Here is a 26,506-nt window from a genome sequence, read left to right as displayed (position 1 = left end):
CAACACTTGTCAGCGTACAACTGTCCCACAAACAGATGGCTTCAGCTTGAGTCTTCTGTTCCCCGACCACGCCTGACCCGCGAAGATTTGCTGGTTCACCAGACGAGGAGACACTAGAGCCAGACCCTCCGAAAGAAGATTCCTGGCAGACCCGGTAAGGCGAACTCCCCTTCCATCCCATTCATTTTCTTCTCCTTCCCAGTGTGTCCTCCACCATCCTCTTTCATCCGCCCTCGAGATTGTGTTCATCTTATTTCTCGAATCCATCCACTCCTCCCATCGCCTGCCGCTTGCTTATAGTTAATTTCAAGCAGATAGCTCAGCGGCTCACGAGTCACGAACGCGTGATCGCTCCCTTGACCAAGGGCCCTTTTTCGCGCATAGGCGCCTGCCGTATACCTTGCCAGTCCATGACCTCCTGATATCCATCTCAATTGCTCTCTCTATCTCGGCAGTCCCTGTCCTCAAACCTTCGTCGCCGCGCCTCCGACACACGCGGCTGCCACCATGACGGGGGCTCCGCCGTACAATCCGCAGTCTCCGACTCAGCAGTCTCGCTATCCTGCATATTCACCCTCCAATAAGCCGCGACACTTCTATCCCAGCAATGACCAATATCAGCATCGCCCACCGCAGACTCCCCCTGCCTTCCCGCAGCCCAATCTATCTCGGAGTCCGCACTACTCCCATGCGCCTTCGCCTTTACCAGGCACCTTACCACCATTAAATGGCAATGGCCCCCCGCCGCTGCATTCATCTGATCCGTCGTCGCAATATCAGTCCCATTCGGCTTCAGGAACTCCGCAATACTCTCTCGGGAGGCCATATCATGGATCTATACTTCCCGGAAACAGCGCATCTCCATACGGCCCTTCGACCCCGTCCCATGCACATCCGTCAAGTCGACCAGACAGCCACCCTCATGTGTCACCAAAGAAGGAGCCGGAGCAGTCGTTCTCATTGAGCCACGGCGTTCCTTCTTATTCGTCATCTCACCTGCGAGAGCCCAGACCAAGCTCGCCTCCGAGAGAAGTGGTACGTTGGTCCTTTATCTTTCAATCTCATCGCCGCTAGCTCCACAATCAATTCATTGCTGCATGAATCTTAATACTAACGCCTTATTACTCCTACTCGCAGAAACCTTCTCGCGCGGCCGACCCTATGTCATTCGCTAGTATCCTCTCAGGACCTTCAGGGGAGCGCTCTCCCCCAAAGAGACAGTCCCCCCCGCCAGGAATTTCTGCGATCCCTTCGGCTGCACCTTCTATTAACGCAACCAGTCTTAGCCCCCCACCCCTAGCCCCCCTCCATCAGTCCAAAATCAAAGAGCTTGAACCGGCGCCGGCTGCTTCAACAGCGCGATTGGACAAGAAACTCAGCACGGACAGACGTCGACGCACCACTGATAAAGACGAAAAGACCACCGATATCTTAACTAATGGAGTGACCGAACCTCCAAAGATAATTCGTCCTCCTCGCAAAACGTTGTCTGAGAAGGAGACAGACATGGTCAACAAGATTATCAGCGAAATCGAAAGTGCAGAGAAAAGCGATGTAGAGGCCGCGGGCTTTGAGAAAGAACGCGAGCGCTATCTGGCGAAAGGGAAGAAGCGTTTACGTGACATTGACCGAGCTGAGGGGATCAAGCGCAAGGTATGGCCCGGGATTGCAACTCAGTCCTGTGCACACTAACACGAATTGTAGCGCCGCCGTCATGATTTTCTTTTACAACTCGGAAAGTCGTTCGACAAACAAGCGAACGCAGGTATGGATCGATTCCGGATCGCAAACGAAGCCTCCGTCATCTCCGAAGTCCAGGCCAAGGAAATTCAAGATGAGAAGGAACGCAAGAAGGATATGCAGCGGAAGCGTCGGCGAGAAAATACTGTGCGAATGGAGATGCAGAAGAAGCTTGAAGCGGAACTCAAGGCGAACGAGACCCAGGACTCGGCTGAGAAAGCGAAATTCTTGCGGGAAGCAGAGCGGGCCCAAAGAAAGATCAAGACTACCAAGAGGGCATTGGAAGGCGTCACTTCTCCCGAAGAAATCGGCGAGATCACTCCGCTGGCTCCCAACCTCGAGGGGGGCACTACTAGCTCCTTTCACATCGGTCGAAGCTCCCCATCAAGGCGAAAGTCTGGTCGTGGCGGTCCCGTTACACGACCCAAGAAGTCGAAGGAGCAGAAGCAAGCTGAAAAGGATGCAGCCGAAGCCGCCTATGCAGCAATGGAGAATGACGAGCCCTTGCCTCTTGCTCCTAAGGAAGACCCGCGAAAAGAGTCTCTCAAGAAAGAAGCTAGAGCAAACCGTTCGAAAGAAGGCACACCGATACCGATCTCGACATATGACTCAAAAGGCTATAACCAGATTTATGAACAAATCTGGAGGGATATTGCACGTAAGGATATTCCGAAAGTCTACCGCATCAAAGCCGCTTCCCTCAGCACCCGTCAAGAGAACTTGCGCAAAACTGCCCAGCTAGCCAGCAAGCAGTCACGCAAGTGGCAAGAACGGACGAACAAGAGTATGAAAGATACGCAAGCTCGCGCCAAACGAACAATGCGTGAGATGATGTCCTTCTGGAAGCGCAACGAACGTGAAGAGCGAGATTTGCGCCGCCTTGCCGAGAAGCAGGAACTCGAGTCGGCGAAGAGAGCAGAAGCAGAGCGTGAGGCTAATCGCCAGAGGCGCAAGCTCAACTTCTTGATTTCACAGACCGAGCTGTACTCTCACTTCATCGGTCGCAAGATCCCGGGAGCGGAAGGGGACGAGGCTGAAGAGACAGCAGCGGAGGTCGCCAAACTAGGTGCTGCGGGTCCAAAAGTTACAAGTTTCGAAGACTTGGACTTTGATGCAGAGGATGAAACCGCATTGCGCCAGGCTGCCATGGCTAATGCTCAGAACGCTGTGCAACAAGCCCAGGAACGGGCGCGCGCTTTCAACCCCGACCAAAACCCCATGGATGCGATGGATGATAGCGAGCTGAACTTCCAAAACCCGACCAGTCTGGGAGACATTGAGATTTCGCAGCCTAATATGCTCACAGCCAAGTTGAAAGAATATCAGCTGAAGGGTTTGAATTGGCTTGTCAACTTGTACGAACAGGGTATCAACGGTATCTTGGCGGACGAGATGGGTCTCGGTAAAACCATTCAATCCATCTCGGTCATGGCCTACCTGGCTGAAGTCCATAATATCTGGGGTCCGTTCTTGGTGATTGCACCCGCATCAACACTCCACAACTGGCAGCAGGAAATCACCAAATTCGTCCCGGATGTTAAGGTTCTGCCCTATTGGGGATCTGCCAAAGACCGCAAGATTCTTCGCAAATTCTGGGATCGCAAACACATTACCTATACCAAGGAGTCCGAGTTCCATGTACTAGTAACGTCCTATCAACTTGTTGTCCTTGACGCGCAGTACTTCCAGAAGGTCAAGTGGCAGTACATGATTCTTGATGAAGCTCAGGCAATCAAGTCCTCGCAGAGTTCACGTTGGAAGAGTCTCCTTGGCTTCCACTGCCGCAATCGACTATTGCTGACCGGTACTCCTATCCAAAACAACATGCAGGAGTTGTGGGCCCTTCTTCATTTCATAATGCCCACCTTATTCGACTCTCACGACGAATTCAGCGAGTGGTTCTCCAAGGATATTGAATCACATGCACAGAGCAACACGAAGCTGAATGAAGACCAGCTTAAGCGTCTGCACATGATTTTGAAGCCATTCATGCTTCGGCGTGTCAAAAAGCACGTGCAGCAAGAACTCGGCGATAAAGTCGAAAAGGACGTCTTCTGTGATCTTACATACCGCCAACGCGCCTACTACACCAATCTACGAAATCGGGTTAGCATCATGGATCTAATTGAGAAGGCTGCCGTTGGTGATGAGACGGACAGCACGACGCTGATGAACTTGGTAATGCAATTCCGAAAGGTCTGCAACCATCCTGATCTGTTTGAACGCGCCGAGACTAGTTCACCATTTTCGCTTGCACACTTTGCAGAAACCGCTTCGTTCGTTCGTGAGGGTAACAATGTCGATGTCGCCTACTCAACACGCAATTTGATCGAGTTCACCGTCCCGCGAATCCTTTGCAAGTCCGATGGCCGCGTTGATATGGCAGGGCCAAACAACTCCAGGGCTGGTTTCCGTGCCAAATATTTGGGACATATGATGAACATATTCACACCGGAAAATATCAAACAGAGCATAGAGGACGACGGTGCATTTTCTTTCCTGCGGTTTGTGGATACTTCTATCGGAGAGGCATCGGAGTTGTCTCAACTCGGGGTTTTTGAGCGCGCCGTTCGTCGTCGCGGACAGACGAACAGACTCTCCTATCTTAATGTGATATACGATGAAGAGAAGGATCGATTGACGAATACTGTTCTGCCTCATGCTTTGTTCAACATTGCCCAGCGCAACGACAGACAGGCTGCTCATAACATAACGCACGAGGGATACATGCGCGAATTGATGAACGTATCCCAGTCAGTCTTTGAGCAAGAGGGGCTAAACGTCATTGAGCCTTGTGCTAGCCCCGCTGCATCTGCGCCTCCGATTACTCTTGTAGCCTCAGGTCAAGAGGCCTCGATGGAAACCACCGACAGTCTGTTCAATGTTTCCGTTCGCCATGCGCTGTACGGTGTTCCCTCGAAAGCCATGGAAGAGCAAATCATTGAGAAACAACTGGATCCGACGCCTTATTCCCTCCCTCCAATGTTGCCTGCGCCACTTTCAGCCAAGGGCCGCTACACTCACATCGAAGTACCGTCCATGCGACGGTTTGTCACGGACTCCGGTAAATTAGGTAAACTGGATGAACTTCTGCGAGAACTCAAGGCGGGCGGCCACCGTGTGCTACTGTATTTCCAGATGACACGTATGATTGACCTCATGGAGGAATACTTGACCTACCGCAACTACAAGTATTGCCGCTTGGACGGAAGCACGAAGCTTGAGGACCGCCGAGATACTGTGGCTGATTTCCAGCAACGTCCGGAGATCTTCGTGTTCCTCTTGTCTACTCGTGCTGGTGGTCTGGGAATCAACTTGACTGCTGCAGACACTGTCATCTTCTACGATTCAGATTGGAATCCAACCATCGACTCGCAGGCTATGGACAGAGCTCATCGTCTCGGTCAAACTCGACAGGTCACCGTGTATCGATTGATCACCCGGAATACAATCGAAGAACGTATCCGCAAACGAGCCCTGCAAAAAGAGGAGGTTCAACGAGTTGTTATTTCAGGTGGCGCAGCTGGCGGTGTTGACTTCAACACCCGCAATCGAGAGAGCAAGACCAAGGACATTGCCATGTGGCTGGCCGACGACGAACAGGCCGAACTCATCGAGCAAAAGGAACGGGAAGCCCTTGAACGGGGCGAAACATTTGGTGCTGGTAAGGGCGGCAAGAAGAACGCCCAGAAGAGAAAGAGGGATATCACACTGGATGATATGTATCACGAAGGTACGATTCTAACCCGAACTACCCCGCTCCTGGTAAAAACTCCGCTGACTCTATTTTCTGCATTATAGGCGAAGGAAACTTTGATGATATTAGTGCCAAACCCTCGGGAGCTGCGACTCCGGTATCAACAGCAGAGAATATTGGAACCCCATCAGCTGCCACGCCAATCCCCAAGCGAGGACGCGGGCGAGGTCCGAAGGGAACATCCAAACGAGCGAAAACGACGAAAGAGCGACTTCGTCTCATAGATGGTGATGGGGGTCTTGGTGGTTAATGGCGAGTTGATGGTTTATTATACTTGCATGACGGCGTCTAGTGTTTCTATATTGTTCCTTCGCCATTTTCTTGGTCCCCTTTTTCTTCGGCTTCTTCTCACTTTCTACTATTTTTTTTTTCTTTTCTTCTCTGCCCGGATGGGACTGTTTTACATTTGCCTGTATTAACACGAAGATGGCGATATGCTATGCAAGCTCCACGTCAAGAGTGGAAGCATGATGTCAGATGGAGGGTAGAGATGTTAACTAAACGTATTCATACATGTGCTTTCGAAGAAGAGAACTGGGGTTGGATATGGCCACTGTGCTCAATATTGTTATAATAAAGCAGCTATGGGCGAACGTAAGCCTTACACATGGACGATTACTCGAGAATGACAGTCAATGGCCTTCCTGGCCGGGAAACCAACGTTTGAACGTACGATGCGGATCACAGGCAGACGGACGGACCCCGGCAAGTGTTCCAAGAGGCGTTAGCCTCGGTCAGCGGGTCAGGAGCCGTAGGGAGTAAGCGTATAGTATCTCCGATTACCCGCACGACGAGGCAAACGCCCTCGAAACTTCAGAAGTTGCTTTTCCAGGTTTCAGCGCTGTCCCATGTGTGGCACTTATGTGCACCATGTATTAGTCAGTCGCCGAATACAAGCCGTAATTTCTCCGTAATTTTAAGAGTCTCGACCAGGGAGGGGGGAGGTGACCAATCAAACCTGGATGATTGTCAATTGCAGGTAAGACTATACCGTATATAGCTAGTGTATCTCCCCGCAGTCACGGGAGACAGTGTCACGGTTTTGGAATGCCGAAATTTGCACCAGTCTTTTGAGTTGAATCCCGTCGTCGGTCATATTTAGTCACCCTGACTTCCCCCATCTCTTATCCCTCTGTTTTCCCACTCACCCTCTCATACCCTTCAATTGTTCTCCATCAACACAGCTAATCGACTCGTCTCAATGGAGGCCCTTCTCCAGCAGTCTCGGGCCATGTGTCCGTTCCTCAAGCGCAGCTCTCCGACTACTCTCCGCTCGCTTGCCACGGCCACCCGCCCCAGTGCCAGCCCCGGTGGTGGTACCATGTCGAATTTGCAGAGGTTGGCTCGCCGCTGCCCGGTCATGAGCAAGGCCCTTGCTGTGCAGAGTGCCCGCATGACTGGTGGCAAGCGCTTCACTTCCTCTGCCGCCGGTGTGCCGACTCCGGCCAAGTCTACTCGGACTACTGCGGGCAAGAGAGCGCTGCACTCCACTGGCGGAAATGGTGCCAACATGAGCACTGAGTTCCACAAGGAGGCCCAGCGAGGTATGTTTTGGCCAAACGAGTCAATCGCCAAATTCCAGGTTCTAATACAGGATTCTCTTAGTGCACCCGACCTTCTCCAAAGCCGCTGCGAACCCGCTTGGAGCGACCGCGACTGTGTCTGGCCCTCGTCCTGGAGCCCCCGTGGCTGCCCCATTCGACTACAACGCTTTTTACAATGCGGAGCTGCAGAAGAAGCACCAGGACAAGTCCTACCGTTATTTCAACAACATCAACCGCCTTGCCCAGGAGTTCCCCCGCGCCCACACTGCTTCCAAGGAAGAGAAGGTGACGGTCTGGTGCTCGAACGACTACCTCGGTATGGGACGCAACCCGGAGGTGCTTTCCACAATGCACAAGACGCTCGATACTTATGGAGCCGGAGCGGGTGGAACTCGTAATATCTCCGGACACAATCAACATGCCGTGGGATTGGAAAATACTCTGGCGACTCTGCACCACAAAGAGGCCGCGTTGGTGTTCAGTTCATGCTTTGTGGCCAACGATGCCACTCTGGCAACTCTAGGTAGCAAAATGCCTGATTGTGTTATCTTGTCTGACAGTTTGAATCACGCTTCGATGATTCAGGGTATTCGCCACTCCGGCGCAAAGAAGATGGTCTTCAAGCACAACGACCTAGTCGACCTCGAGACGAAATTGGCGTCTCTGCCGGCACATGTTCCCAAGATCATCGCCTTTGAATCGGTGTACAGCATGTGTGGATCAATTGCTCCTATTGAGCAGATTTGTGATCTAGCCGACAAGTACGGAGCCATCACTTTCTTGGATGAGGTTCATGCTGTAGGCATGTACGGGCCTCATGGTGCTGGTGTTGCCGAGCACCTTGATTACGAAGTTTATGCTTCCCAGGATACCGCCAGCCCCATCAGCACAAAGGGAACTGTGATGGACCGAATTGACATTATCACCGGTACGCTCGGGAAGGCTTATGGATGCGTTGGTGGCTATATCGCTGGCTCTGCCGCCATGGTCGACACAATCCGTTCCCTTGCCCCCGGATTCATCTTCACCACCTCTCTTCCACCAGCCACGATGGCCGGCGCAGAGGCCGCTATTCGCTACCAATCCCGGCACCAGCAGGACCGCGTCCTGCAGCAGCTGCACACCCGTGCCGTTAAGCAATCCCTCAAGGATTTGGATATCCCCGTCATTCCGAACCCCTCCCACATTGTTCCTCTCCTAGTCGGTGATGCCGAGGTCGCCAAAAAGGCCTCCGACAAGCTTCTCGAAGAGCACGGCATCTACGTTCAAGCAATCAACTACCCCACCGTTCCCCGCGGTGAAGAGCGACTCCGAATCACACCCACCCCAGGCCACACCAAGGACCTCCGCAACCACCTCGTAGATGCCGTGAACACCGTTTGGACCGACCTGGGCATCAAGCGCGCAAGCGACTGGAAGGCCATTGGTGGTTTCGTCGGCGTCGGCGTCGAACAAGCCGAGCTCGAGAACCAGCCAATCTGGTCCGACGCCCAGCTGAACCTGCAGCCAAACGAAGCCCTAGAGGCTGCCGTGGAACGCGAGTTCCGCACCCCTCGCGCCGTCAAAGCCGGGGACGCCCTTGGCGCTGTGCCTGCTGCATCAATCCCCGTTGCTGCTGCCGCTTAAGTGCCCTTCGGCACCTGCGGTAAACAACCTCTGGGATGTGATGTGGTATTGTATAGCCTTTCCTCTCCCGTCCGCTCCTTACATTATACCTAGTAGCACATTTTTTGTGCTTATATTCCGGGCAACTTACCCTCCGGGTTCATACATAATGGATGCTCTATAGGGCCGGTCCATCATTTAGTCTTAGGTCCGAATTCATAAGCATATCCTCATCCTATCTATTTATGCTCTGCAGCCGTAGCTCAATTGTATCTACCAACGTAGCCGCATCATTTTTGGTATCCATGCGTGATATTTTATCTACAATAAACGGGTTCGACCTGAGAAAAACGCCAGCTTTGCATAAATACATCATGGCATCACTCTATCTTCCTTTTGTCTCTCTTTCCCGTCCACCACTCATTCAACAATGCGCAGCTCTATCTCCTTCCACCCCGACTAACCTTCGGGAACTCCACTGGAATCCTCAACCGCGCAATCCTCCTCGTCGCCGCCTCACTCTTGCCGCCTCTCACATTCCACTTCTCAAACTCAGTCTCACGGGGCTTATCAACCCGACAACCCAATTCGCGGAAATAGTGCAGAATCTCATTATTCTCAAGCTGCAGATCATCGCGGAGATCCGAGGGATCTGTGGCCATTTCATTCGGCGAGTTGCCACCGTTGGGCGTGGGGACGCCGTCGCGCACAGGCTGAGGCGGGATGTGCAGTGAGAGCGCGCAGATGGTTGTTTCAAGGAAGGTGACGTCGTTTTTAGAGAGATAGGTGCGATTGGGCGCAAATTTGCGGCGGATGGCGTCGACTGTGGGGGCGGAGAGGGTGGATGAGGCGATAGAGGGGTCGACATCGTCTGACGATGTGGAGGTGAGTCTTGTACCGCCAGAGAGGATCCCGGGGAGGTCTTCGCGGGACGGAAGGCGTCTGCTTCCAGGACCGCCGCTGTTGGCGGATTGCTTGCCGCCGCGGCGGAGGGAGCGGTAAAGTTCCAGGAGCACGAGGATAAAGCGGAGGATCTGGAGCTGGGTTGTGTTGCCTGATTCGACAATTGCGTCGACGCGGTTTGAAACGAATCTTGATGTTGTCGCAACCATGAGTCCTGCAGAGATGGTATCCTGCCAATCTTTGATAGGGAGCGCGCGGAGGGTGGCTCTTCCATTGGGGATGAGGGTTTCGATGGGATACACTTCCGATGGGTGTTTCGCAGTGAGATCGGCCTGGGGAATGGGTTTCGCGGCTTGGACTTCGGCTTGCACGGCGGCAGCTTTCGCCGCGAGGTCTGCGGCTACCTCTGCGGGCATGGAGTCCAGCAGGGCAGACTCTGCAGCTGTAGCGGCGCCAGAGGGAGCGTTGGAGAGCTGAGCGTTTTCGGCCATGGACTGCGTTGCTTTTCGTGATTTCTTGGTTCCGAATGTGTATGTAAGGTCGGTCTTTTGCTCGCGCATAGTCCTCTGTAGTAAGATTAATGTTAGCAACCCAACCTCGTCCTGTCACCCATTGAAGAAAAGAAGAAAAGGTGCAAACTAACCATCTCCTCATCCTCGCTCTCCTCAACCTCCTCATCACCAGCAGCCGCCTTCCTCACAGCCCCGCGAAGCGTAACCTTGCGCACCTCCACAAACTCCCAAGATTGATTCGCCGGATCAACAACAGCAACATAATGCTTCAGCTGAGAGTCCGCATCGTCGTTGGCCTCGCGGCCGACAAAGTCTAACTTGGAATGCTGCGAAGACTGGAGTAGCAATTCTGTCGAAGCTATGCCCTTATTGTTCCCAGAAGAGGTCGAGACTTCGCTTCGTGGTTTTAGGTATGGAGTTAATTGGATGTTCGGCTGTGAGGTAACACCGGGGGTGGTAACTATTCAAGGCAGTGGTTAGAACGTGCTGAGAAGGTGTACATCGGTGGACGTCTTACTTAGGACAGGAGTGAGTTCGCTGTGGTCTTTAATCAAATTGGCCTTCAGCGGCGGCAAGCTTCGAAGATCCAAGGCGGGCTTCTTCGTGGGGCGTTCGTGGCCGTTTGAGGCACGCTTGCGCTTCTTCTCTGCCTTATCCGATGCCATTGCGCGATGTTTCAAGGGTATAGGGTGATATTGAAGTTTGCTGAGCGCAAAGGTCGCTCTGGGAAAAAAAAAGTTGGAGAAAAAAGTGAAGGCGGTGAGAGGTGAAAAGGCGGAGAGAGTGCAACCCACAATGCACACAAATCAGTGCATTTTTTTCGGAGGCAAACAAATCAAGCTTTCAGAGCTCGAATACTGAGTTTCCATGATGATCAAAGACAGTACAATGAGAAAATTACAGTGGTTCAGAGAGGTCGTAGGAACTTTTTGGTTTTTCGTATTCAGTATAAACACTCGAGGACACCGTCCATGCGGAACAAGCAGGTGCACCAACCGAGGCTGGTGTCTACAGGTTCCGGAGTAATTGACCAGTCCCCAGGCCAAGCTCGAAAGCAATCAGCGGCATAAGAACAAGATAGTACAGTAAGACCGAAGACCATCCTTCCCTTTCGCTAACTCCTCACAACCCCGACTAAACACACTGAGCCCCTCCGAAGACAGAATCATATGACCCCACCACCTAGTCTGAAGTAACAGTCGAACACGTTTTGATAAACCCGAGGGATTGTGATGGTAAGTCGTATCCTTTTCGTGAGATCGGGGACGACGTTCCACGTTGAGCATGTGGGTTCCGAGATCAACAAGACAAATTTGAGGAGAGCAATTGTTGTGTACCAGACTAGGAGGCCCTACTGGAGGAGGCGGAAGAACCACGAAACGATCATAACCGGAAAATCATCATCGTGACGTCGTCATCGTTTTGTCGTGTTCAGTGCTCAACAACGAGCTTAACATGAGAAGCTGAGATGGAGGGGGCGAGTTGTTTATTTGCTGCATTGACAGTTAAGACACATCCCAATTCGAGTCTATGACACTGGAGATACTCACGATCTAGCCCTCATCTTTCTGCGCTTGCGCTTGAGACGACGAACGCGCTTCTTTCTCCACTTGGCTCTCATCTTCGTAGATGTTCTACTCGGTCAGGCAGTTAGTAACCGTGTCATCGAACAATGAACGCCATTGAGGCGGATGGGGGAGCTGGTACTCACAATTCTGCGACGATGAAAGATGGTTGGAAGAGGGACGGAGATGGAAAGCCCAGAAGCGCTTTTGTGGGTGTTCTTAGCGAGCTTGCACGTGACAATAAGTCCGAGGAAGGAACTCCACAGATAGAGCTGAAAAGCCTCTCATTGGCCGTTTACCACATTTACCGAGTGCTCAACAAAACATCCATGACATCAAGAAATTAACGAGAACATCCATGCCGTGGGATTGCTCAATGTTGTGTGTTATTAATGATAACTATAACTTTTTTATTCCAAGATGATAAGAGTTGATATATCTCCTCTATCTTCATTGTGGGTATATAATCTCAGAGCCCTAGCCCTAGTAAAGGCTTCCAACGGCTCTATTACTACTTAGTCGAAGAATCCAAAACTCCTTCGTTTCCGAAGACTGGTCAATACGCATAGCGGAACTTTGTCGCCATATCTCCCAGACGCTCCCCATCTTCTTCAACATAACTAGGGTCACCGCTCGCCATAATGCGCTCCCGTTGTCGGTTCTGATGCCAAATCGCCAGGAAGTAGGCGATGCAGCATGCGCAAGAGAAGGCAAGGAAAGAGACACCAATGCTGAAACCAGGCTTGTAGTGGTTGGCCTTGTCCTTTGCAAGGAAAGAATACGTAGCGATGATCCCGCCGACTTTGATTTCGTGTTAGTAGTGCTGAACATCGCGGCGTAGGGATGGACATTGGTGGACTCACTGTTTCCAAAACCAACCTGCCATGCGGTGCCAACGCTGCGGCGCCGGTGGCCACCGAGGTTCATTGCGAACCAGCAGACAACCACAGGCATCGCGCTGTAGCATCCGGCTGTGACCAGGAAGAGCGCTCCATACTGGATGTCCGTGTTATCCTCGCCGTGTACGTTGAGTAGGATCCCAAGCCCGGCCATGGAGACCAGCATCGGAAAGATAGTAAAGGCGAGCCGGTGTTGCAATTTATCGGACACGAAAGCGATTGCCATGGAGAAGCCGAAGGCCGCCGCCCACGGTGGAATAGAATACAGCTGGGTTTGAATTGCTTAAGCCCAGTTAGCTAATCGTCTAGCAATGGGGGTTGAAGAACTAACGTCCATATCCATAAGACTGGATGATAGTCGGCGCAAAGTAAGCATATCCTGAGGCATGTCAGTCTCGCAACATCGCTTATTGGATGGAAGGAGTGGGCTAACCATAGGCTGTCACGATCTGTCCAAAGTACATCAGGCCGCCAATGAAAATCTTATCTGGGTATAAAGTCAGTTATTGAAAGAAAGTCGTCCCAAGAGAAGACAACACTCACAGTCCTTGAAGACTTCCAGAACATCGCGCCAACCCATGTCAGCATCCGTTCCAGCGTGTCCCGAGTCTTGAGCTAGTTTGGCTCGCATGTACGTGCGCTCCTCCTCAGTGAGCCACTTCGCCTCCTCGGGGAAATCAGGGAGGAGGAAGAACAGAGCAATTGCGACAACGCAAGTGAGAATTCCTTCAATGATGAAAACCCAACGCCATCCTGCAAGATTGGCAAGTCCATGCATCTTTCCAAGTCCACTGGCAAGCAAACCGCCAAAAGCACCGGCCAGTGTGGTAGAGCTGAAGAAGAAACTGAAACGCTTCTGAGCCTCGCTGCGTTTATACCACATTCCTAGCAAATAGAAACCTTGAACTTATTAGTGTCCATCACCTAGGAAGACTGGTAAGAGATGCTTACATCCAGGAAACATGCCTGTCTCGAACATTCCTACATTGGTCACGTTAGTCACGGATGGTCAATAATGAAAAAAGGCGCATACCTAGGAACCAACGTGTGGTCATTAAACCAGCCCAGTTTGTGACAAGACCCTGGCATACAGTGACAAGACCAAAAAGGAACATACACATGGACACTATAACCATCAGCAGAGCGCCACCCGTGCAAGGAACTCCAGCACATACACCAAAGATGAGGCTTCAATTTCTTCAGCAAGATGTTGGAAGGTATCTCAAAAATAATGTAGGGGACGAAGAAGATGGTCAAGGCCGTGTTGTATTTTGTTCCCTCGACGATATTGAGGTCCTCCGCCAGACCCAGGACTTTGGCATTACTGATGTTCACTCTTTAAAGGGGGATCATTAGCTCGGGCTCTACTCGATTCATGGGATTGAGGGTATTCGCTCGTACCGGTCCAGGAAGGCAAGCAGATACATAATGCAAAGAAAGGGAACGACGTGCCAGTCGACTTTGGCCATGAGCTTGCGCTCCGTCGTCTGAGTGAGCAAGGGGAGGTCATTGGGCACCGGCGACTGCAGCTGGCTCTCAGTCTCGACCTTCTCAGGCGGAGGGCTGCGGGGATCTTCTGTTCCGAGCTATACATCAGCGCCTCGGTTCATTTCGATGGGGTTCGGTTTAGAGCACGTACCGGTAGCTCCCATGGTGTATGCGGTGAGACCCTAAAACTTGCCACTGGGAGAAGAAAGAGAGGAAGAAATAAACAGGCCCGTGAGTCAGAAGGGAGAAGAAACGCTATTTAACAGCTCCGGCGCAAACGAACAGCACGGGGCCAGAACTTGGAGAAGGGCTTGGCCGGTGTCGGGGGAAGGCCGAGCTCGGAGATACTACCTTGCTAAAGCGAGGATGCTCGAGACTCGAGAGAAGCGAGGGGGAGCTCTGTGCCGTATAACACCTTGTTCACTTGACCACGACGCGGGGGAGCAGAGGGAGGGAGAAGAGGAAAAGAAAAGGGACCGAAGCATTCCACGGATGTCTCGCGCATAAATAAGCTTGGGGGATTCCAGAAATTCCGGCATGATGGCGAGCGAGCATCATCGCTGATCGGAGGCCCCGACCCCGAATCAGGTGTAGGATCTGCTGGAGGATGGACAAATAATGCCCACTGCAGGTAAGAAACTTCGATACGATAATTTTCCGCCAGCTGGCTGCTGATGGCGTTGTGCACTACATAGTTGTAAGCATGCCCAAGCATCGGCGGGCGCCGGTGGTGTAACTTTATCAGGCGTTTGCGATCCTGGCCAATCTTGACCCCAGCAATTGGCAGCCCCAGCGGCGCAATCCCGCTCAGCGGCTCAGCCAGGCCCTGAACCAGAGTCTCCTCCTTCGGCTATTCGGCTTTCCCCGCAACTTCTTTTAACATTATATAATGAAAATCGCCATTCTTGGTCCTTATCTCCTGTTACCCCGGGAGTCGGGTCTGTCCGCTAGCCTATTGCGCTGTACAAACCGCCTTGTCGTCGACACCAGGTCACAGCCCAGTCTTGCGATGACACCCTACTGCGGGGTCTCAGTCCCGCGAGTGGCGACCATCATAAATCGCTCCGTTGGACCAAGGTCTGTCGATCTGACCCCCATCGCCGAGCTGAAAACTTCAAGCGGCTCTCTTCGATCTCAGGACAAACGTCATGGCATAAATTTCATGTATATTACAGGCGCCGACGCGCAAATCGTTACAGGTGAAAGGTAGTTGGTGTCATGGACGAATTCCTTCTGAGAGTCTGTCTATACATCGGACATTTCCCGAGGGCCTATGCAGTCGGCTCACTGGTCGGTTGTTCCTCTACCGCTCTCCCCCAAGCCTGGTCGAAGGCGCTGTCATCAGCGCTTGCCACCACCGGTCTGCTGTCAGCCAACTGGCCATAATCAGATCCATTTCCGCCCTGGCTGACAATCACAGGTGAGGAGGAAGCAGAATCTGGCTCACGAGCTGCCACTCCAGAGGATTCGGATATTGATCCCGCGCCGAGAAGTTCAAAGTCAAAGTTGGAACTATAAACCACAGCGGCAAAAGCTTCCAGCTCCCGTACGCCTTGATCCATCGCTGTCACGTACAGATTGGGTGGAGTCGTCCCATTACCGATGACATGCGCCTGCCGGGCCAGGACTGCGAGAACATTTGCGAGCTTCGTCTTGAGTTGCGAGTCTTCTGTAAACGGAACAACTGTAGCCACAGAGGCGAATGATTGCGGGGCGGTTACAGGCCCTGCAGATTTAAATGCGTCCACTTTGCACTGTTGAATCAATGTCTCGAAACATTCATTGTTGAGAAGCATCTGAACACGGGTAAAGGTTGGAGAATCAATAAGATCCGCGGTCTCATCTAAGAGATGCCGCAAAGTCGCAGCCGTTTGAGGAGTTGAAGGTTCCGTGACTCCGAGGACACCGGACTCCTCCAGTACATCATCTTCTTCTTCTCGAGGCGGAAGCAGATAAGCCAACCACTTTCGGTGTCTTGATCATGATCAGTCAGTAACAGCCACAGCAGTAGAAACATCGAGCAACAGGGAGGGCATACTTTCTGTCCTCCTCGGTATCGCCTTCGATCTTCTTACGGACTTGGAGGGTCAGTTCCGACAGTTTCTCGAAAGATATATCATCTCTTGGGTTAAGAGGTCCGAACACCTCCACCACTGCGGCCTGAACCTCCTCCATCAACTTCTTCCAGCCACGGTGAAGCAGCCACCAGCTGAAGGCAAGGTATCGCCGGTTGGTCTCAAAGTCATTTCCCAATGTCTGAGTGAAATCATCATCGTGGTCTTCTAATCTGATAGTTGAGGGGTCTGCGGGAGGTGTCGCTAAGGAAATCACGCTCGAGAGGTAGTTCCGACGGCCGAGTAGGTTCAGTTGGACACGAGTAAAGATGGTCAGGAGGGACAGAGTGTAGATTAGAGTAAATGACCGCGTAATGGCTGGATCGAGTCAGCCGTTGCTACCAAATGATGGAGCAAGCAATAAAAGACATACATGTAATCTTAACCTCATTCCAAAGCTGGGTCTTGTTCCGCTTCGGTTGGGTTGATGTATCACCTTCCAGAGTCGACTCTCCTAACTGGCTGGTCCGCAAGAAACTTTCGCTGGAAAGGCTTTTCCGATCATCTTCAGGTAAGCTGGGTGCTATAGAGCTCATGTCCGAGCCCGTGGCGGTACCCTCCCCAGCATTAAGGCGAGCCAAACGCTCTGCGCGCTTCTTCTGCAATTCCTTTGTCAATTCCTCCACCGGCAGGGCCTCGAGAATGTCCTCCGCCGCGGTCGGCAAAAGTGCCAAGACAGTGTATGTACAATCGGTCTGGTTCTGCTCAAAACGTCGCCGTAAGCTGCGTGGCGGAGGGATAGTCAGCTTGCGTAGCCGAGCACGCGATTAAGTGTAAGAAAGCTGGCCACATACTTTTCCCGAGCGATACGGTCACTACTCATGCGTTCTCGAGCTTCGGAGATCTTGGAAATCACATATTGTCCAGCCAAGTAGCCAACCCCGATTACACCGGTGCCGATTGCGAGGGTCTTGCGATTGCGCCGGAACCAGCGCCGCGTAGCACTGATCATGGTGGAGCAAAGGGAGTTCGGGATTCAGCTTCAAGAAGGTATTCGGTCAATGCAGTTCATTATAGATCATCGGAACTTGAGAAAGATGCTATAACTGAGAAAATGAATAGATCCAAAAAATGAAAAAGGTGAAGTGAAGAGAGGGAGGCCAGGTCATTGATGGCGATGGCAGCAACCGAGAATGACGGTCGGCGAATGGCCAGTGCCAGCAGCGGCCTCGGCTAAACGATGCTTGCCTTCTGATAAGGAAATGTGAACGACCCAAGAATCTGGAGATCACAATAATGGCGTTTCCCATACCCCAGTCTGTCCCAACATGACCAGCTGGTACTCTTAATGCTCGTATGACAGCTTTTCTTCGGCAACAGCCTGAGACTGCAGCAGTCTAGGTCTTCTCTACGTTTTCCGACAGCTTGCTAGGGTCACGGGGACCAGGTCGCTGCAACGTCATAAGGTCCGTGTCTGTGACCAAATAACATACGACGAGATCAACTTGGGCAAACATAGAGCATACTTGAGGCTCTCAGGACTATTATCGCCAGAATTTCATATCAAAGAGTCATAGCTGGCAGGAGACTCACGGTCATACTCAGCAAAGTGGGATGCCAGATCAGTGAAAATAGTAAACTGGTAATAGCAATACAACCTGCGGCAGATAAATACCTGGTTGTGGAGGGGCATGTTGCGTCACGGCGATACAAGTTCGTATTTTAGTGGTCTCCTCCCCGGATCATAATAATCATGGATGATTCTTGTTCCCTTTCTTTCCACTTGAATGACTGAACGAAAGGGGCCCTTATCCCCCTGGAACACGATGCGTCCTCCATGAAGAAACAACATCTCAGGATACTTTCCCCCTCTTCAACTCTACTTATCGCTCTCTATCGCTCCAACCAACATTCCATAGCTCACCCATCGCTCGATTTTGCTCCCCAACAAGCACCCGCTCTTATCTCCCCCACGTAGCGGGACAGCTCTCCGCCCTGACGGAGTCCAGCCCAGCTGGGTCATCACCGGAGCCAGCCCTCCTCCGACTCACTCTCCCAGCGATATAGACAGTCAGCTTGAGCACTTGACAGAATATATACGACCAATCAACCTCATATTCATCGCCGCATCATCCCCAAAGTCAAAGGACCCTCCCTCTCCACCCCCGGCAACGTCACAATGGAGCCCCGCAAGACCCCTCCAGAGTACGTCCTGGAGATATTCGCAGACACCACAACCGTGAGAGACGTATTAAAAGGTTTCTACGCAATCTACAAAACTTCAGATCATAAATCAGTCTAACCGCCTCGAAACAGGAATACTCAACCTAATCTTCTTCCACCGATACTTCCCTTCCATTCGCCCCAAAACATTCGACGTGCTTGACTTCACCCTCCCCGCAATCAACGACGTAGATCTTGAAACCCTCATCGACTCGCGCATCTCCTCTTTAGTCCGCCAGCACTCCTCTTCCGCGACGGGACACGGACACGGACTCGACCCTAGCAGTGGCGGGACGGCAACCGGGGGAGGAACAGGCGGCGTCCGCGGGCGGATTGCTGTAGAGTTCTACGAAAAGAAGCGCAGGCGCTCGGGGATGTGGTTTCCGGGGCTAGCGGGGAAGGGCGAGGAGGAGATTTGCTGGGAGGTGTGGAATTTAGAGGTGACGATTGCGACGCCGAGGACGGAGTCTGGTATGCCATTTCTTGTTCTTCCATGCGTTGATCTTGAGAGGCGCCCGGATGCTAACCAACACCCTCGCTCAGAGCGCGCAAAGGTTCGCAGGGCAATGGAGAATATGCTACAGAAAGCTGCGCTGAAGATCCTCACCATCGTGAACCACGAGAAAGATCACATTCCCCCAATTACGACCAGCGACTCGAATCCGTTCCCCTACCGCATTGTCCTGAATCCCCGTTCAGATAGCTGGCAGAATCGCTTTGGCCTCTATTAATGACTGGAAAATCTTCCTGTGTAAAGTATCCACCGGGTGGCTTTTTCTTTGCTGGGCTACGGTACCCAGTCTTATTAGCAATATCATACATACCATCAAGGGCGGATTGCCGACTGTCTTTCCTCTCGTTCTTTCTACCCGTATGCCGATAGCAATTCTACTGGCCAGTACATTTCCTGAGCTCGCTCGTGGAACGTCACCGAGGAAGATATCAAATAGTCAGGAACCGAGCGCAAAGAAATAGTGCACAACGTTTACCCAACAGATAAATGCATCAAAATACCTATACCTGCCTACCGAACGAGACCAGCCCCGCCCTTATCACCGACGATCGCAAACCTTCTACAACAATCATATGAAAAGAGAAACAGATTTCCCATGTCTCAACATCACTACCATGCAGCCCACCATGGCTCTCACCGCACCACCACCGCCATCTAACTCAAGATCAGCGAGTTTCGTGATCATTTTCGTCATCATATAATTTTTATTTCACCAAATGCGCAGAGAATAGACCCGACTTGTGGCTGCGCTAGACAGCCACAAGTGCATATTCACCGTCGGTCTATTTACTGCGACTTGGTAGCGGCATCAGCCTGGGCCCGGAGGTTGGCCGAGGTAGAGCCACTAGTGAAGAAGCGGCCAACAAGGGGCTGGAGGAGAGAGTTGAAGACGACTTGAGCACCGCTAGAGAAGACACTGTTAGCACCGCTCTACCTGCCCGAGGTTGTCGCAGCGATTGACTTACTTGGTCTGGGGAAGAGCCATCCAGAGGACAAGGGCAAACTTGAAGATGTAGTAGAAGGCTGGTTGAGCGCAAATCAGTATCTGTTTACCAATTAATCCAGTTTCGCTATAGGCGAGTACTTACGAAACCAGTAAGGAGCGCTGATGGCACTCTCAACAACAGTGAAGAAAGCGTAGACCACCCAGTACTATTGTTTCACATGTCAGTTTTAGGGCTCTCGCGATAAGGCATCACGTGCGAAATGCCTAGGCGAGTTGTCCCGGCAGTTGCAGGGATGCAAGGGAATCACGAGTACATACAGTCAACCACTGTGTCACGGGATGGGTCAGCATATCAACCTTTACGATAGGTTAGAGAGAGAGCTCACCTGAGTGTCATCAGCCTTTCCAGCTGTGAAGAGGGCATTGAGGGAGTAGTAGGTGGGGAGGACAAAACCAGCCAGGTTCACAAGGAGCTCGCCGGCGATGTTGAAGAAGACGAGGAAGGTGTAGATTCCACCGAGGCCAAGTACGACGTAGACCTTGGGGACAGAAGTCTGGCGCTCGAGGTTGTTGAGGACAGGGTACTTGGAAAGCTGTGATAGCGGGAATTGGTTAGCTCTGAGGTCGTAGCTTAGGCAAACCCGAAAATGAGGGACAAGTGCGACGATAAGAAGCTCGTCTTCGGAAAGTGCGGAAGCAATTTCCTTCTCGCCAAGGGCGACAAGAGTAATTAGAGGGGTGATGGGAGAGCACCAGATGGGCTATTTCCGAGCACCATCGAGAAAGCCCACACATATGGGATCAGCACTTAAAACGCACACAAACAACTTACCTCCTTGTCGAGTTGGGCGATGGTGTGCTGAGCACGGTCCTGGAAGCTAGCCATTTTGTTTAATGAATCTGTGCAATTGGGAAGAGTTGAGGATACAAAGCAGTCAAAGGTGGACAAGAGTGATGGAGGTAGACAGAAGCGAGGAGAAGAGGGTTGGGTGGTCGAGCCGTTATCAAGAGTGAGACTCCAGAGTTGGAGAATGACGAGCTGGCGGTAACTGCAGGTCACGTGGCCTAATGACGTATCACAAGCAACCAAGAGGGTCAGTTTTAAACCTGTCGCTGCTGTCTGGTCATGACGAATGATCTTCTGCCGCGGGTATGGCGATCGTTTACGAGCTGGTACCTATCTATTCATTTGCTTGATTCTAGAATCTCCGCATTTAGCTCAGCGCTGGGATCGAGATCAATATTGTCTGTTTCTATAGATAGCAGCTGGTCAAGCATGATTACCGAGCCACAGAATATAAGCCCCGCAAACGATCGATCCTATCGTCTTGATACTCAAAACGTCGCAGGCCGAGAGAAGTATAGACCCAACTTATAGAAATGTAATAGTGACCAAATGTGGCAGGGGAAGTTCTCGAATTCTAAAGCTCGCCATGAAAAGGATGTTGAAGGACAAAGGCGAAGGCAAATGATAAATAGTAAACATATTGGCAAATCTCGGGAAAACACTTCCCTGTCTTTGCAAGAAAATAGGTAGAGTCTGACAGCGCCGTCGGCCATCATTGCTCACCTGCCGCCCAGTCACAGAACGCCGCCGACCCAGGAGCAACCTTGGAATGGGAGTAGTACATGCTTTAATAACAAAACAACGTGAGAAGAGCAAATGTGCATCTCTGCGAGATATCTTTAGAACAAACAAGTATTAACAAGGGTCCAACCGTTTCATCACTGGTCTTCGTTCATGCCAGCCATAGCACCTCCAGCGTTGAACGTGAGTTTCAACTTCGGCTGTCCTGGCGTGGCAGTTGCATTTGGCGTCTCGACTCCAGAGATCGAGGACATTGAATAGTCATTTGCAACCGCTGACGAGTCATCAAAGTTGGCAAATTGTGGGTAGCTTTGGGTTTCTTTTCTCAGCTGAGACACACACATCGCCTAGATACATGTGAGTGATTGACAAAAGAAACAAAATCACAAGAGTGACTTACCTCGATGTCATTGGCATCTTGGAAGAGGATACTGCCATCTTCATTATACGTTCGAGCGTTCTGGCACAGGAGGTGGACATCGTTCCGGAAGTCTCTCAGGTTCTGGTACTCTTCACGGTTGATCTTCTTTCGAATCATCTCCATTGCGATAGGATTGTGTATGATCATGTAGTAATCGGGGTACTGCGACTTGGGCGGCGGTTTCATGAACGGCTCAATTATAGACCGCGTAACAGGCCCGTCCTCGCTATCGGAAGAGTCGGCGGGGAGCTCTTGCTCCATATCCATCAAAGCCTGGTAGACGTTGTTGAGGATTTGCTGAATAGCAGCTCGATCTTCAGCACTCAAGGTCTCAATAGGTTTTGCTTGCCTGCCCCTCTTGCGTTTTGGCTGGGGCGTCTCCTCGACGAGCTCCTCTGCCTTGCGCTTTGGAGCAGGACCTCTGCGACCACGCTTCTTGGGCTGAGGTGTTTCGGAGCTCTCGCGAGATGGCTCGGGCGAAGATTCTGCACCATCTCCACCCTTGCGTGTACGCTTTTCCTTATTGACACGACGCTTCTCAACCCTTGCTTCTTTTCTCGCAATCGCCTCCTCGATGGTGTCATCATCCGCATCCACTGCCATCAACCATTGCTCCTCAGTGAGACCATCATCGTAGCGAGTAACCTTGCGCTCGCGTGCCCCACGGCCAGCAAATTCAACCTCGGTGGTTTCTTCTGCAACCGGGTTCTCATCGGTCATGTAAATCTCAGGAAGTTCACTTTCGCCCATGAGACGCGGCAGTTTATGACCAGGTCCGTACGGGATATTTTTCTGGCGTTCTTTGTCCATACGCTGGAATATCGTTATCTCTTCATCCGACCGAGCCATTATTTCATTCAAATCATCATCGTCCATTTCATCTTGGTCTCCCGCCTGTTCCGTGGCCTCAGCGCTTTCAAGCAGGGTACGTAGCAGAGCATCACGTTCTTCGTTGGTGGATTTGTTGTCGAACTTTCCTGCCTGGATGACCTTACCGTCCATATCCAGTTTGAACTGAGCACGCTCAAGAATCTTCTCTTCAATAGAGTTGGATGTGATGAGTCGAAGAATTCTGACTTCGTTCTTCTGACCGATACGGTGAGCACGATCTTGAGCCTGAAGATCTTGGTGAGGATTCCAATCCGAGTCGAAGATGATGACGGTATCAGCAGTCTGCAAGTTGAGACCGAGACCACCAGCACGCGTCGAGAGCAAGAAACAGAAATAGTCCGATCCAGGAGCATTGAAGAGCTTCAGCAGGTCAGAACGATCATCGGATTTCGTCGATCCATCGAGACGCAGGTACTTCATTCCACGAAGGCGAAGGAAATCCTCCATTATGTTCATAATCTGGGTCATTTGGAAGAACATGAGGACACGATGACCGGTTGCCTTGAACTTGGGAAGAATGCGGTCCAGTAGCTCAAATTTACCCGCAGAACGCCAGATCAGATCGTTAGTGCCTCGTCCGGGGTTTACTTGATCCTCAACAGGTTCAAAGACGAAAGGGTGGTTGCAGAGCTTCCTCAGTTGCATAAGCATATTGCTAAGACCACGCATACCGACTTTGCCACCCTTGCCGTCACTGACAACCATTTTGTTGTGGGTAGCAAGTTGCTTGTTCAACCTGGCTTGTAGGGCAGAGAAGCGGCATTTGACGACACGTTCCTGCTTGTCAGGAAGATCTTTCTCGACATCTTTCTTCAGACGTCTGAGCAAGAATGGGCGAAGAACCTTGTGCAGACGACGAATAACGAGAAGTTGTTCTTCTTCGCTCAGATCCATGCGGTCTTGCCCACCGGTATTGGCGAATGGCGTGTTAAACCATTCATCGAACGATTTGACTGATTTGAAGATGTTAGGCAGAACGAAGTTCAACAGAGCCCACAGTTCCGGAAGGTTGTTTTGCAACGGAGTACCCGTCAGAATCAATCGGTAACGGCTGGTATAGTACTGAGAAAGAGTGCTGCTAAGCTTAGACTGCGTGTTCTTCATGCGATGACCTTCATCGACGATCATGTGAGTCCACTTAATCTTGCTCAAGATGGGTCTGTCCTTGATGATGTATTCATAGGTTGTCAACAGGACCTGGAAATTGCCCCAGCGAATATTTTGCTGCTGCTGTTTACGGGCGTTGGGCGGTCCCTTGTAAACAATCCTAGAGACGGCCGGCGCCCACTTCTCAAACTCGAGGTTCCAGTTGGTCAGTGTACTAAGAGGAACGATGACCAAAAATGGGCCATTGTTCCGTTTCCTCTCAATGATATAGGTAATCAAACTGATGGTCTGAATCGTTTTTCCGAGACCCATCTCATCAGCCAGGATACCATTGAGGTTGTTGTTGTAAAGAGAAATCATCCATTGCAAACCACGCATCTGGTACTCTTTCAATGTACCACCAACGAGAATCGACGGCTGTTCGGTAACCTCCTCGCGTATACGATGAGCAACTGCGTAGTAGTCAATCTTTCGTCGGCCATCGCCTTCCTCATCGCTACCGGATTCGAGATCTTCGTCTTCATCGTCCTCGATCTGATGGTCTTCGCCGTAACGCTCCGCCAGGTTACGCTGCTGTTCTCTGACGGAAGCAGCAAGTTGCTTAAGGAAGCCATCAGTCTGCTTGAGAAGATGGGAAATACGAGAGTCTTTGGCTTGACCCAAGAGCTTCAGGTATGTCTCTTCATCGTTGGCCTTGAGAGCCTGCAGACGTTGCTTGGCAGTTCGCTCAACGCGTCTCTGCTCTTCACGTTCCATGTGCTGGTGGTGCTGGAGCATCATACGTCCAAGCTTTTGCATGCGTGTGCGCTGTTGGTTGGCCGCGTTCTGAAGCTCGACCCCGTGGTTGAGGATTGCTTGCAGCTGGTCGTACTGCTTCCTCTTCTCCCTCGTTTCCCGAGCGTCACGTTGCTGCTTCTCAAGCTTCTCGGTGATCCTGGCCTCCCGTAGAGATTGCTTCTTCATGCGTCGGTGGCTCGCGCGGTTAGCAGTCATGCCAAGGTTGTCAAAATGAAACATCTCGTTCTGAATCTGCTTGCGGAATAACCTCTGTTTCGGTAGGAGGTTGAGCATCTTGTACTCAATCAAAGCCTTAAGCTTTAGCGAATCGTCGCCCGTAGCAGAGTCGCTTTGGCTCGAGTTCCAAGCGCTCAGGTTAGCAGGAAGCTCAGCAAGGTCCGCCTTTCGCGCGTTAATCCGATTATAGAGAGCGATCTCTCTCTCCTCACGCACCTGCTCCAGGTCGATACCTGGGGGCATCAGAGCTGGGATACGCATACGATGGGCACGGGATGAATGATCTGTGAAGGTGATGGTCTTAGGAATCAAGTCGTAGGGCGATTGGAAGCTTTCGTAAAACTCCCTAGCATTGGCTCCCTCTCCAGTGGTTGCTATTTGCTCGGCCTTGCCTTGCGCAGCTGTTTCCAAGACATTCTCTGCAGTAGAGACGCTATCTGACGGCGCGGGTGTGGGGAGTTTCTTGGACGAGAACAGCTGTTGCTGGACGCGAGGTGGTATTTGAAGGTTTTTTGACAGCATCTTGAAAGCCATTATTTGATTGCGGAGTGTCGCCAATTGTTCTGCGGAGAAACTGCCATTGGCGGCAGCGGCAGCAGCTGGGGCGCCTTTTTGCGATGCCTGTTGTTGGCCCGCAACCGACGTTGGAGCTGCTTCCGGGACAGCTATGTTGGCGGACGCGACGGAGTTGTTGCGGCCTTCGATGATAAGCTGGTAAGCAACTGCTACAGAAAGTAGGGATCAGAGAGTAATGTAATAGGCCTTACTGCTAATTCCGTTGGGCCCAGCAGAGTCTTGGCCGGTGCCATTGAGCTGTTGCTGCCGTTGCGCCTGAAGCTGCTGTTGCTGGAAATGCCGCTGTTTCTGAAACGCTTGTTGCCGCTGAACTGCGGCAAGAAGATTATGAGCCTTGAGGTATTCAGGATCATCGTGGCGAACACCTTGTTCCTGCATCTGTTTGTATTTCTACGGAATGGTCAGCCATTATCAAAGGGAGACATTTACGTTGAAAGAGGCAGAAATAACAGCAAATGTGGAAATGGATGGGATTAGAAAGGGTTGTGGGAACAATACAAAACTAGAGTGGACGCAAAGGATAGAGAGGTGAGGCAAGGTTGCCATACCTGAAGCACCTCTTGAATGTGCTGTTGGGTTAAGTTCGGGGGCAAGCCCATATTCCCAGCCCCCACATTGGGGGTTGCCTGAAGGGAAGCCATGCTCTAGCGCGTCGATTATCTATTCAGATGCATGGAAAACACGTCGGGAAGCGGGTTTTCGATGCGACTGAGTCCAAATCAGGGAGCGAGAAACACGTGGGAAAAAAACAAATTCGTGAGGCCAATTGCGAGTTCGCGACGGAAAGGCGACAAAGCGCGCGAAATCACGGAGAATGGAGAGCAGGCAAGTTGTTTTGTCGATGAATGCGACAAGAGCGACCTGTATCAAGCCCTGGCGACAGGTTTCGTGATGTTTAGACTGGTCGGGGGGCACGGGGCGGTAGGCGACGAACAGGACAATCAGCAGGGAAGGGGAGGAAGATAGGTTGCCGCGATGTGAGTGGGGGGATAAAGACCAGAAAGCGCGTGGAAAGACAGTGTTGATGAAATGGATGGGAAGGGACGGGCTTTTCGCGACTTTGTCCTTGGTCGGCGGTGCTAGCAGAGGGCGAGAGAGGAGTTGCCCAGCGAAGAAGTCTGCTGATCATGAGGGTCGGATCGGTAAATCCATTTTTCCG

General features: G+C 51.7%; 7 protein-coding genes across 7 annotated transcripts; 3 read left to right on the top strand and 4 right to left on the bottom strand.

Moving 5' to 3' along the window:
• Positions 1–372: 372 nt before the first annotated feature.
• ino80 (chromatin-remodeling ATPase INO80) lies at positions 373–5,879 on the top strand. The gene is made up of 4 exons (XM_071048976.1): positions 373–1,035; positions 1,138–1,653; positions 1,705–5,473; positions 5,542–5,879. The coding sequence occupies exons 1-4, from the start codon at positions 508–510 to the stop codon at positions 5,745–5,747; spliced, it is 5,019 nt and encodes a 1,672-aa protein (XP_070901566.1). The 5' UTR covers positions 373–507; the 3' UTR covers positions 5,748–5,879.
• A 707-nt stretch (positions 5,880–6,586) lies between these two features.
• hemA (5-aminolevulinic acid synthase HemA) lies at positions 6,587–8,884 on the top strand. Its single transcript, XM_071039470.1, has 2 exons — positions 6,587–7,041; positions 7,103–8,884. Exons 1-2 carry the CDS (start codon positions 6,699–6,701, stop codon positions 8,665–8,667), a joined length of 1,908 nt encoding a protein of 635 aa, XP_070901565.1. The 5' UTR covers positions 6,587–6,698; the 3' UTR covers positions 8,668–8,884.
• Positions 8,885–8,944: 60 nt separating this feature from the next.
• Positions 8,945–10,767, bottom strand: BJX68DRAFT_32226 (DNA-directed RNA polymerase I subunit RPA49). The gene is made up of 3 exons (XM_071048975.1): positions 10,579–10,767; positions 10,193–10,521; positions 8,945–10,115 (listed from the first exon to the last, which is right to left on the bottom strand). Exons 1-3 carry the CDS (start codon positions 10,724–10,726, stop codon positions 9,087–9,089), a joined length of 1,506 nt encoding a protein of 501 aa, XP_070901564.1. The 5' UTR covers positions 10,727–10,767; the 3' UTR covers positions 8,945–9,086.
• A 1,415-nt stretch (positions 10,768–12,182) lies between these two features.
• Positions 12,183–17,079, bottom strand: BJX68DRAFT_253940 (MFS transporter; the record flags this gene model as incomplete). The annotated part of the gene is made up of 12 exons (XM_071042807.1): positions 12,183–12,427; positions 12,490–12,793; positions 12,853–12,904; positions 12,959–13,007; positions 13,069–13,425; positions 13,477–13,506; positions 13,659–13,861; positions 13,927–14,048; positions 15,534–15,987; positions 16,052–16,445; positions 16,501–16,850; positions 16,922–17,079. 12 exons carry the CDS (start codon positions 17,077–17,079, stop codon positions 12,183–12,185), a joined length of 2,718 nt encoding a protein of 905 aa, XP_070901563.1.
• A 1,167-nt stretch (positions 17,080–18,246) lies between these two features.
• BJX68DRAFT_264597 (autophagy-related protein 101) lies at positions 18,247–19,021 on the top strand (the record flags this gene model as incomplete). The annotated part of the gene is made up of 3 exons (XM_071044993.1): positions 18,247–18,325; positions 18,384–18,761; positions 18,834–19,021. The coding sequence occupies 3 exons, from the start codon at positions 18,247–18,249 to the stop codon at positions 19,019–19,021; spliced, it is 645 nt and encodes a 214-aa protein (XP_070901562.1).
• Positions 19,022–19,590: 569 nt separating this feature from the next.
• Positions 19,591–20,636, bottom strand: yop1 (putative membrane biogenesis protein (Yop1); the record flags this gene model as incomplete). Its single annotated transcript, XM_071044992.1, has 6 exons — positions 19,591–19,708; positions 19,770–19,827; positions 19,893–19,956; positions 20,069–20,077; positions 20,137–20,511; positions 20,583–20,636. The coding sequence occupies 6 exons, from the start codon at positions 20,634–20,636 to the stop codon at positions 19,591–19,593; spliced, it is 678 nt and encodes a 225-aa protein (XP_070901561.1).
• Positions 20,637–20,873: 237 nt separating this feature from the next.
• BJX68DRAFT_232284 (putative RSC complex subunit (Sth1)) lies at positions 20,874–26,423 on the bottom strand. Its single transcript, XM_071039469.1, has 4 exons — positions 25,896–26,423; positions 25,539–25,737; positions 21,739–25,469; positions 20,874–21,685 (listed from the first exon to the last, which is right to left on the bottom strand). The coding sequence occupies exons 1-4, from the start codon at positions 25,986–25,988 to the stop codon at positions 21,476–21,478; spliced, it is 4,233 nt and encodes a 1,410-aa protein (XP_070901560.1). The 5' UTR covers positions 25,989–26,423; the 3' UTR covers positions 20,874–21,475.
• Between the last annotated feature and the right edge of the window lie 83 nt (positions 26,424–26,506).

The sequence above is a fragment of the Aspergillus pseudodeflectus genome, assembly GCF_044049435.1.
Source record: "Aspergillus pseudodeflectus strain CBS 756.74 chromosome Unknown BJX68scaffold_11, whole genome shotgun sequence".
NCBI lineage: Eukaryota > Fungi > Ascomycota > Eurotiomycetes > Eurotiales > Aspergillaceae > Aspergillus > Aspergillus pseudodeflectus.
Note: the sequence above shows the minus strand (reverse complement) of the source record. Positions and strands in the feature narration are given on the sequence as shown.